We start from the raw sequence: 11,754 nt of genomic DNA on the forward strand, positions 1-11,754 counted from the left end.
CAGCTTGAGCCCTCTCCATGAGACCCTTGTGCCGCTCTGTGAAGACGCTGCACCCTGCTCTTTAGCCTGTTCCTTGCTTTATGCAGTCAGTCTTGGTCCCCCTAACTGGACACTCCTCCAAGAGTGGGGTCCAGCTCCCTCACTTAAGTGGGACTTTCTGAGAGATCATCTCACCCTCATCCCTCAGACTGCGGCGCGAGAGATCTCAGTCACCTCTGCCCCTTTACCTTCTTTATAGCTCTGAAACACCAAAAGAGGAGGGGGTTGGGTTTCACTGGCTCTGCTTTTAAAACATCATGGCTTTCTGTTCCATACGGGAGGGGAGGGGTTCAGAGGGTGCAGTCGGCGGGGCGACTTTGGTTCAGTCCCTGGTTTCTTGCTGCATAGAAGAGGCTGGGGTGCGAGGAGGAGACGCCGTCGCGTTCTCTGAGGTCCCTGGCTGGCCGGACCCGGGCCCTGGACAGCGTGCTACCTCATTCCACCACCAGGAGGCGATCGTTCCCTCTGGGATTTCTTCCTGTGGGGACGCTGACAGCGTGCGTGGGGGGAGGCAGGAGTGTAGTGTAGGGTCACAGGAGGTAAAGCAAGACCTAGGCCTGAGACTGGCGTCGGTGGAGAGCACCATCTCTCCGCGGGGAGTCCGGGGCTGAAGGGGCGGGGGGAGGAATTTCAGGACCTGGGTCCCCCTGACAGAAGTCTAGGGGAAGGAAATCATGCGGCCCAAGGCAACAGTTAATGCAACACAGTGGGAGATGTTCCTTCTCTACCCTGCCAGGCAACCCCTTCCCCCCGGTTGGGAAGGGGCAAGATTTTTGGAAAACACTGCTGCCTGCTTGGGTCTGCGCACCACCCTGGTGGGGCCAAACGCTAGAATTCGCTTGCAGTGGAACTGGGGGAGACAGCCAAGCTGGGTTAACTGCATAGATGGGGACAGCTCCGAACTCTCCCCTCCAGCCCCCAAATGGACGAGCTCCGGATTCCGGAAATTCCCGGAGGGACCCACCAAAACGAAAGGGAAAGGGACTAATAAAACTAGGTTTGTCTTTCCCGGTCCCCAGCCCCCTGGCCCCCTTCCCTCCGGGCGCCCCCTGCAGGCCGCGTCCTCAGCATGTCTTCAGCACCTGCTGCAGATGGAGGCGCACTTCGGTGGCATTTTCCCACGGTACCACGCTGGCGCGGAAGGAGCTGGGCTCAGCCTTCTGTGCCTCCTGGATAAGGCGGTGCATGGGGTAGCCGCGGCGAGGGAAGGCCACATCGCCACCGGCCAGCAGCCCCATGGGACAGAAGTCGTTGGCGCCGTCGCCCACGTAGAAAAGGCGCTCGAAGTGCACGCCGTCGTGCGCCCGCTCGCGCAGGTAGTCGCTGAGCACCTTGTGCTTGCACATGTTGGCGGGGCAGCGCGCGCAGCTGTGTGAGTGGAAGGGCCGCAGCGCCAGCAGCCCCCGAGCGTCGGGCCCGGAAGGGTTGCTGAAGATGCGGCGGAACAGGCCTTGGTGGCCGGCGGCGCGCAGCGCGCTCTCCACGCCAAAGGTGTTGGCGTCTGAGATGAGAATAACCTCAAAGCAGGAACCCTGCTTGGCCACAAACTGCAGCAGTTCGCCCATGCCGGGCGACAGCGGGATGGACTCGTAGACCACGCGCAGGTCTCGCGGCCGCACGCCCTGGTCGCCCAGGTACTGGAAGACGCGCTGCATGTACTCGTTGTAGAAGCCCTCGCGGTAGGTGGCACGCAGGCTCTCCGGGAGCCGCTGGCCCGGCGCCGCGCGCACGATCGAGTCGTCGCTGTTTTCGTCCACGATAGTCTCATCAAAGTCGAAGGTCAGGAGGAAGCGCGGCGAGCCCTGCGCAGCCATCCCGCCGTCCTGGGAGCAGGGGGGAGAGGAGCAGGAGGAGGAGGGAGCAAGCGAGAGGGGACGCGGCAGGCGCCGGCCCGGGAGAGGCAGGTTAGCGGGCCACGGCCAGAGATGCTGGCACATCGAAGACCTGAGGAGGACCCAAGGCAGGTTAAGCTGGTTAAGCAACGCCGGCGTCCCCACCCCTGCCTTCCCTGTCCACCCTCTTGCACTTCTGTATTAACTGCTCTGGGGTTTATCCTCAGGGGACCATCCTCCTGAACCCTGAAGGGCTTCTTTGGCACCTTTCTTCTAATCTCATCTGGGGCCATGGGGGCTTAACCGAGGTTCAGGAGAGTGGAAGAGCAGCTTCCAAGGGGTCACTCCGTTAGGAAGGTGTCTGGACTAGACCATTCTAGAGACTTCCAGTGACCCCTTGGTGGTGGTGGACACAGGGAAGGTGGGAGGGACTCTCCACTCCTCTTCCCTAACATAGTCAAGGGAAACCATTCATTCATTCAACTGGAGCAGATTTGTCATTCCACTTTTTAGCCATGTAGAGCCGATGGCTTGTAGGACTGTGGACAGTAGAAGCCAGGGAAGACTTGTTGGCACTACCCAAGGCATGTGGGCAATCAGTGCCAGGCCTGGAGAGTGAGATGCCTGGGCTTCTGCATTGGCCAGAGAACTGGATTTTAGCTCTTGGAAGAACCAGGTAGGTGGATTGACTACCCCAAATCCAGGCAGGCTCTGTGAGCTGCTTCCAGCCAGGTGGCACTGGGCAGGGGTCCAAGGAGGGGACACAGCTTCTCTGGGGGAGTTTTAGGGCCCTGTGCTGACAGCTCATCACTAATCACTTGCCAATTCCCTGGGAAGAACTTGTCAGCGGATGGGGTTTCTGCCAGAGTCCGAAGCAAGCGGGCAGCAGGAGAAGCAGTGGGACTTGGGGAAGTAGGAGCCTCCCGCACCAGGCCACGACATACCTGGGAGATAGGTAAGGAAGAGGAAAGAGAGCAGCAGTGGCTGAGAAGGCAGAAGGAGAGGTGGGGGGGCATGGTTGGGGCGGAGGGGATGAGGGAGGAGTGGGGAAGAGGGCCGGGAGGATGTCATGCTAGGGCAGCACAGGGCAGAGGGATAGGAAGAGTGGGGGTGGGGAGCTCCAGGAAGTCAAGACCTTGGGATGCTCATGTTAATGGGGGATAAGGGAGATGATGCGGAGCAACATGGCAAGGGTGAGGGCATGAAGGCAAGCACGTGGACAGCAGAAGCCCTCTGCAGCTTGCCCCTGCCACAGAGGGACAGCAAGCAGACTGCACAGCTTCAGAGTATCATTGTGCTGTCTTTCTCCCTCTCAATCTTCCACCCCAATTAGTTGAGATGAAACCACTCCTCTTTCTGGTTTCTTCCTAACTCCCTTTCCAATATTCCTGTGATGTTTATGGCCTGGCACATCCTGTAAAATGGAGGTCCAAGGCTCCTAACTTCTGAGTTGGGATTTGAACCTGGCTATCTACCTCCCTAGCAGAATCGTCCCTTCAATTTCATGCCTACAGTCACTCTCTGGTCTCAGCAACATCTATCTGAGTTTCAGTGGCCCAGGATTCCTGGAGTTGAGGATATAAAGCATCAGGGCCCCACGCTTGGGATGGAAGCTTCCAGGGATTAGTGGAGGCGCAGTAGAGGTGAGAGCAGGCTTAAAAGAGGCTGGATAAGGTGCCTCCCACCCCATGAAGGGAACATGGAGCTGAGGCTTCATCCTAAGAGACCCCTGGAGGGACTCACTTACCCTAGACAGGCATCGGAGGCCAGCAACTGGAAAACACCCGCTCATTGTCAGTACATCACCCTGAGCACCACCTGTAGGGATTGTTGGCCTCCAGCTGTCGGTCCAGAGCTCCTGACAACCATACAAGGTCCATGTGAGGGTGCCCAGTCAGGTGGATTTGTTTCCACCACTAACATCCACCTGATCCTATCCCCTCTCCTGAGCCCCAGGAACCACTCAGTAAAAACAGCCCATCAAATAAGCTAAGGACCACAAGGCCCTTGCTAGGCATCCTCTTAACAATCCCTCATGATGCTGGAAAGGTTACAGATATTACTGAAGACCTAGAAAGGGTAACCAACTTGTGCAAACATCACCCACTATATATGGCAGAGACAGATCTCAAAACCAGATCTCAGAGTCTGAGACCAGTGTTTTTTTCTCTATATGTTCATTGCCCCTTTCTTGTGTATGGTACATCATGGTTTACAAATCAGCTTCACTCATATTCTGTCCTTGCTCAACACAATTCCATGGATTTAGCAGATGAAAAGGACTCAAGAGATTAAATAACTTGCCTAAGGCTACCATGTTTCTATTGGGCAAAGCCTGGTTCATGAACACTTGGTCACAGCCTTGCCTGCCCTCTGTCCTCAAAAGGGAAGAGGCAGATGCCCAGGGCTGGGCATCCACTGCAGCTGGAGGGCTAGGACCCCTGGGTACCACAGGTGATCTAGGACTGTCTCACTCAATGGTGCTTCTAGAGACTGGCAGTCCGCCAAGAGTCAGGTTGATATTTCTGCCAGATTTTGCTATGTGACTTTGGGGACAGGATTTGGCTTCATGGGGGCTTCACCAGTGCTGCTTCAAACCTACAACTCCCAGTTGCTCCCCTCCACCTTGGGTTTAAATGAGAAACTAGATGCAGCTGGGACACATCTGGACCACTACTGCCAGCCAGACTAGACAGGAGAAGGAGCAAACGTTTGGCTGGCTGCTGCCCTCTGGTGGTGAGAGTGGGTTGACACTGGGTACCCCTCTGACTTTGTCAAGGTGACTCTCCCCAGACCATCCCAGGACAGCAAGGAAAATCAACAGCTTCTCAAGAAAGAGACTGGGACATTGCAGGAACAGGGCACCAGTCAGAGGAAGGGCTCCCTCCATTTTGAGGTACCCCATCTGTCCCCACTCCCTGGCTACACATGGAATGTGGGTTTCAGCCTTTTCCCTAAGAATTTGTAGTCTAGGAAATCTAGTTGTGGCCAAAGCTGAATGGGGTAGTGGGCAGAAAGAGGGAAGGGATTGGGAGAGGAGACACAGGTCAAAAAAAATGGGAGAGAAGGGGAGTGAGGCATGTGAGGTAAAGGGTGGGCATGTTTGGGGGGTCAGAGGTGGGGGGGCTGTCCCCACGTCCCATCTAGACGGACTTTCAGCCTTCCAGAATACTGGCTGATATCACATGTCCCCCAGGGGACAGGTAAGTCCAAAGAGGAAAGTTCAAAGGATGCCACACCCCTTGTAAAAGCAAACATGGACAGACACGTGCCAGGCAGATATGAAGATAAAGGGTCTCCAGGAATCACACAGAGACCAGCTTTCATTGCTTTGCCCTTGGTTCTTTTTTTTTTTTTTTTTTTTTAATTTGGTGGAATAGTCTACTTGTTTTTAATCATGTTCAAAACTTCTTGCAAAAGTTAGGTTCTTTTCATCTAATACTACTATTCAGGGAAATTAGATAAACGTTTATTGTTGGTGAGTTGCCCTTGTTTGTTTTAGTCCCCAGAGCAGAAAGTCAGACAACCTGGATTTCTTCCCCTAGAAATTGAGGAGGCCATGCTGCAACACCCACCCCCACCCCACAGTAGTCAGAGGCACCCCAGGCCCCACTGCAATCTGGCTCTTGGGACATTCAGAGAGGCCACTCACCTCTGGAAGCTTTCTCCTGAGTGACTGAATCCTCTTGTGGTCACCAAATAGAGTCCTCTCAGAGGAAAGGGGGACAGGACCTCCGAGCTTTTCCAGCAGGCTAGAGCAGAGGACAGAAGGGTTTCGTTGGGCTGGCAGGGAGTCCATACTCTAGTTCTACCTAAAACCAGTGTTTCCCCCACCCCCCACACCGGCCCGCACCCCTGCACCTTTTTACACAAGTGCTGTTACATTACATCCATGGGAATAGGATGGGAGGACACCTTTAGGGTAGGGGAACAAAGCTTGAAAATTCCCATTAATGGATGGTTGGAGTCCAGAGGGCAGTGTTCCACAAGAAACTTCAGGATAAGGATGTGGCAGGGGCAAGGATCCCAGAAATACTACAGTAACAAGTCCTCTGCTCAAGACCAGGTTTCCTAGTATCAATCACTAGAAATCACTTTCCACCACTAATTGGAATTCTCCCCCGCCCCCAGACAGCACTCCCAACTTCACCATGGTTTCTTCCTTGGTCCCTTCCTACACCACTAGCAGTGAATAAGAAAATCAAAAGCCCAGAGGGGTCAAGCTAATATCCTGGGTCACACAGCATCAGAATCAGGATTAGAACTTGAACTCAAGGGTCTCTGCCGCCTCTTGGGAAAACTGCAGCCAGAACTTCCTCTATTGCCCTGGAGACTCCCCTGGGTTGTGAGCTTGTTGTCCTGACAGCTGGGTTGACGTCCTGGAGCTCCGATGCCAGTGAGAAAGATAGGACCAGGAGTCACCTCTGTGTTTCCCTGCCTGGGTAGACAAGCTAGGAGGGGATCTTCAGTGGGCAAGGAGGTGGCAGCTGCCGGTGGAGTCTGGGGAGAGATATTTTTAGAGGTGGCTGGAAAGCAGGCACTCTGGCACACCCCCAGCTGGCCGGTGCTTCGCTCCAGTGCGGGGCGGCGGGGGGGTGGGGGACAGTTCGGGAGCCCAGGGGACTCGTGGGTGGCGGGGAGCAGGGGAGCACGGGTTCCTTCGCCTTGTCTGTGTCGGGAATGGAGCGATAGCCGGACACCTAGTCCCTTGGAGGAACTCATTCCTCGGCTCCAGCGACTCCCCCCCGGACACGCGCGTGAAGGAGCGCTCTCAGACCCAGCGCAGCCCCCACCCCACGCTGGGACCCCAGCCTTCCCCCACCTCGGCGAGTCCAGGACTCACGTGGGAAGCGGCGGCGGCAGAGGTCTGTCCCGGCTGAGTTTGGAGTGTGAAGAGTAGGGGGACACGGGCTGGCTGAGGTATTTGGGCTCAGGATGGAGCAAGGGGTGCTTACGGGAATTGGAGGGGATGCGGTGTCTTATCCACCCCCGGATTTCTGGGCTTCGGCTCTCACGAGTCCCTCCAGTCCGGAGGGGCCGTGGATGATGTTCGTCTGGGCCGTCCCCTCCACTTGCCCCCCATCCCCCCGGGCCGCTGCCGCGTCCCCTTTAAATACCCGGGAGCCGGAGCCGGAGCCGCGGCTGGCGCTGCGGCTGCCGCAGCACCGGAGCCCACCGCAGTCTCCGCACGTCACAAGCGGTTGTCCAATCACAGCGGCGTCGGAGCACATCAAAGGGGCGGGCCGCCGGTAGGCCACGCCTCCCGGCTGCTCCACAGGCTCCCGGAGCGCGAGCGAAGGTGGGATTGGGCGCCGCCGGGAACGGTAGGAGGGTGAAGATGTAGCGCATCCCTTCAGAGGAGCGTGGGTGGGGGGCACCCTCATTAGAGCCGCTGCTGGGCTCTACGTAAGTCCCGCCCACACACCTGGAGGTGCCAGGGCAGTGGACTTTCTCCACCCCCGCCTCCAGAGCTCTGATCCCCGGGACTTGCAAAAATGCGCCCCCACCTCCAGCCCTCATTCTGTTCTGCGCTCCTAAGCCCGAGGGTAGGCTTCGGTTGACCCCGCCCAGGAAAAGCAGTGCCTCTCCCGTGTGCTCAAAGCTGGGCTGGCTGGGTGCCCTCTGCCCTCCAGGCGGAGTCACTTCGCCCCGCTACTTGGGACCCTTGCCCCGGTTACAGGTTACAGAGGACTGCGGACTTTCCCGCTCTCCTATCCTGTATACACTGAGTTGGGGACCGGACTCTCTGCCCCTTTGCAAGTAGTGTTGTAAATAAAAACCCCGACTTTCTCCTCGCTTCCTGAGTCCTTTCCCAGCCACACCCGCTCCACCCTTGTGCCCTCCCACCCTGATGATGAGGAGTAGAGATCATGTTTAGAGAGGAAAGAAATTTACTGAGAACACCCTATGAACCCGGTATAGTACTAGGTCGCAGCACTTAACGATTGAATGTTGACAGCAGGAGAAATTGAGTTCAAAACCCCGCACAGCTAACTCAGACGGGGTCACAAAGGGACTCTGTTAGCTAGGAAGAAGGTGGGCACCCCCGTGCGTGGGTCTAACTTCAGTCTTCCCTAGTCTCCCTAGCTCCACTCTTGGAAGAAGAGAAGGAGCAAATGCAAAGGGCCTGAGTCATCTGGGAGCTGGTAGGGCTGGGAAACAGAGGTAGCAGGGTCAGTCAGGGAGTACCCTCATCTCTGTGCCAGGGGCTAGGGGTACATTGATGAACAGGACAAATGTGTGCCATGCTTCCATATATACAAAAGGAAACAAACGCTTTAAAGCTGCAAACCTGACCCTTGAAACTCTTGCCAGTAACTCCCAGTGTCCCAGCTCCTTCAACTGATTGACTGCTTCACTTCATCTCACACCTCTGTTTTCACACCTCACCTTTTTCTCTTACTTTCCTGTTGGGGCCCTCTCTTCCTCAGGACCACGCCCACCCCATTTACTGAAGGAGCTCAGCCTGGACATCATCTCTTGCCCTGCTATGCATCCCGCAGCCCCTTTTATTATACTGACCACATGTGTACCAACAGAGCACATAGTATACACCCCAAGTGTAAGCACGTAGGGTAGGGGGGCCCCAGAGAAGGAGATGAGGCATGGCCTTCTTGACATGAGAAGCCATTTTTTTTTTTTTTTTTTTTTGGAGAGGCCACTTTTTCCTAAGTTTTTTGTGATCTTAGCCTGGCCACAATGATTATCATTGACAGGTCTCAGTAATTAACGAGCTTAAGGAAAGAACACAGGAAAAGCAGTCAAGAAAAAATAGTTCAGTGATAAAACAGAGTCCAAGTTCCTCCTCAAGGGATACGTAGCAATCTGATACATATCTCTGAGTCCTGCAGGAACTATGGCCCCAACCCAGGGGAGGGTGGAATGATGGTGTTGAGCCTTCAGACTTCAATCAAGTAAATCTTGAACTCTGTTGACTTTTGCCCCAACTCTAGGCTGAATCTCCTCTGCTCAAGCCCCTTCATGAATACTCATATACCAGACAAACCCCTTCAAGAACGCATGTACCCTTAGCTGAAAACTTCCCCAATTTTGCTGATCAGAGAGACACTGCTTTGGGAAAGATCTCCTTGCTTGCTGTAAGTAATATATCTTTCCTTCTTCCTCTCTTTGGCTTGGTTGTGTCTAGTGGCTCCACACCCACCAAGAGTTTTCAAGTGACGTAAGTATTTTTCCATGTGTCAATTCATGGAATCCTTACCACCCTGTGAAGTGGGCGCATGGCTTACTTTACTGTTGGGAAATCAAGGCACAAAGAGTTGAGCTAGTCCAGGGCCACCCAGCTGGTGAATGGTGGTGCTGGGCCTCCAACCTAGTTGCCTTAATCATCACCCCACACTATTCCTTCTCATTTAGTATGCGCCACCCCACTTCTCCTACAGGAGACATGAGGAGACCAAGTTCATGTTATTTATTAATGTCCCCTAGTCCCTAGCATATAGACCCTGGCACCGTAGGCTTTGGATATTTGTTATTGGATGAAACAAATCCCCTGCTGTGTTCTTGTCTCAATGTTAGTGCTCCATTTGTGTTCCCTCCTTAACCCTTCACACCAGGGTCCCTTCAGATTTATTCCCACTTTATAACAGGAAATTGAGATCAAATGACTTGTCCAGGGTCACATGCTCTCAGGAGGCTCTTGATGCAATTAGCTCTTTTAATCTTGTTTCCAAATTCACTGCTGGGGCTGGGGGAGGGATGGACAGAGAACTTACTCTGCCAAGAAAGTAGAGAGAAATCACTACTCTCTATAGTGAGTAGCTGGGAATACCAAAGCTCATGGGGGTTTCCTGCAAAGTGCCTTTGTGGAATAAATGTGGAAATTCCTAGTTCTCCCTGCACTAAAACTTTTAGGACACAAGCCTATTTCTCTTTAAACTTTCTCCTCTCATCGTGCCAATGAGTCAGCAAGTTGTATGATCAGTCATGTGTCTAAAGATGGGGACAGAAGAAATGGGAATTCATACCTGCTGCCCCACCCTATCCCTGTCCCCAGCAGCCTCTGCTCAGCGTTCAGGCTGCAGAACTTCCTCCCCCACTATGGGGTTCACCTTAGAACTCAGGCTAGTCCATCTGGCAGAGAACTTGTGGGGACAGGAGTCATCTGAGGTGACAGGGACAAAAGTCCCTGATGAACTCTGACTCAGGCAGCCAGGGAGGGAGCTTTCCAGCTGGTCCTCACAAAGAGGATGTGATTCTTGCCGGAGGCTTCCATGGTAGAGCTGGGGAGGTCAGAAGGCCAGGAATGTGGCTTCTGACTCTCGGGTCGGCTTGGTGGGCAGGAGGGGCATAGACCAGAGAGAGGAGCTGATCACCGCAGGGAGAGTTGTGTTTCAGACACCAGGCACCAACTGGTGCCAGGCACATAATCCCCACATCAATCCTGGCAGATGGGTTTTAGCATTTCCATCTTACAAATAAGAAAGCAGAAGCACATTAAGAAAGCATCTTGCCCAAGGACGCTGTATAGCAACCCCAGTCGTGGTCAACCCCGATGTTCAGGTCAGCATTTCTCTGTCTGCAGAAGGCACAGGGCACTCGGGATCTGGCAACTGATGCAAGTGGGCTCAGTGGAAGAAGCCACTGGGCGTGACCCCATTCAGGCATTGTAGGTGCTCAGTGTCTAAGGCATTGTGTTGGGGCTGGGCTGGAGAGATTCCTTTCCAGGTGTCTCATTTCCTTCCTAGATAACAATTACTGACATGGATGAAGTGCACTGTGTGTCAAGCAGTGTTCCCAAAGCCTCAGCTTTCTTGCTTCTCACATCAAGCCTATGATCTGTTAGTTTCCCCTTTTTACAGATGAGAAAAATGAGGCACAGAGTGGTATGTAATTTGTCCTATGTCAACAGAGCTAGGAGACAGAAACAGGACTTGAACCCAGGCAGTCAGCTGCCAGTCTCTATTCTTAATCAGAACATTACATGACCTGCATTAAAAGTCTGTTGAGTTTTGAGTTGCCTTTCTATACATTCTTCCCCCATCCTTGGAATTATCTGGTGATCACATAGATCAAGGCCCAGATCTTCAGTAAGTTTACATCAGTAGCTGCTGGCTGACTCCTGCTCTTCAAATCACCACTTCAATACAGTATTCCATGTTTGTACTTTCATTCATTCAGTAAATATCTGCATCCGGTACTGGGAGATATGACATTGAACAAGACAGAGACCCTGCTATCCAGGAGTTACAAATTACAGAGAAGACCCAGACAAGTAAATAGTTCTTTCCAAATGGGTGTCATAGGGAATTCCCTGGCAGTCCAGTGGTTAGGACTCCGTCCTTCCACATAGGGGGCATGGGTTTCATTCCTGGTCAGGTAACCAAGATCCTGCATGCCACGCATATTATGTGGCCTGGCCAAAAAAGAAAAAAAAAAAAGGAATGTCAGAGAACAACTGGCAGATCTGTTCTATTTGTGACTGTCAGGCCATTCTGTCTTGTCCTTCAGCAGGTAAGGCAACTGGAACCTGAGGTGCCTCCAGGAAAAAGAAGAGACTCATAATCAAGGGTTAGGATCCCTTAGAGATGCCCCATCCTGACCATTCTTCTTCCCTGGCCCACCCCAATTCCTGTTTCTTGGCTACTGCTGGCTGTCCCCTTCCCTCTCTTTTCTACCTTCCCTGAAGAGCCTGGAGATACCCTAGAACACCTCTCTACCCCTGTATCTTTCTGTAAGCAGATAGGTAGGGGGTCCCTGGAGAAAGAGAATCAGACCTGGCTTTCTCAACATTAGAGAGGCCATTTTTGACCTTAGACCATTTTGTGATCTAAGTCTGGTCACAATGCATGCTCTTTTTTTTTTTTAATGCATGCTCTTAAACAGGTCTCAGTCACTGAGATTAAGGGCAGAAACAAAGGAACAG

At 53.5% G+C, this 11,754-nt stretch overlaps 1 protein-coding gene across 5 annotated transcripts; it reads right to left on the minus strand.

Annotated features, from left to right (window-relative positions):
* Positions 1 to 216: 216 nt before the first annotated feature.
* PHOSPHO1 (phosphoethanolamine/phosphocholine phosphatase 1) lies at positions 217 to 7,035 on the minus strand. Of its 5 annotated transcripts, none has more exons than XM_065909613.1 (4): positions 6,827 to 7,035; positions 5,524 to 5,623; positions 3,619 to 3,729; positions 217 to 1,983 (listed from the first exon to the last, which is right to left on the minus strand). In XM_065909613.1, exon 4 carries the CDS (start codon positions 1,974 to 1,976, stop codon positions 1,104 to 1,106), a length of 873 nt encoding a protein of 290 aa, XP_065765685.1. In that variant the 5' UTR covers positions 1,977 to 1,983; positions 3,619 to 3,729; positions 5,524 to 5,623; positions 6,827 to 7,035; the 3' UTR covers positions 217 to 1,103. The 5 variants fall into 5 exon arrangements, with proteins under 5 accessions (XP_065765685.1, XP_065765686.1, XP_065765683.1 ...); XM_065909614.1 differs by having other exon boundaries at positions 217 to 1,862; positions 6,715 to 7,035; XM_065909611.1 differs by having other exon boundaries at positions 6,715 to 7,035.
* Between the last annotated feature and the right edge of the window lie 4,719 nt (positions 7,036 to 11,754).

Source organism: Muntiacus reevesi, chromosome 18, assembly GCF_963930625.1.
Source record: "Muntiacus reevesi chromosome 18, mMunRee1.1, whole genome shotgun sequence".
In the NCBI taxonomy this organism is placed as follows: Eukaryota; Metazoa; Chordata; class Mammalia; order Artiodactyla; family Cervidae; genus Muntiacus; species Muntiacus reevesi.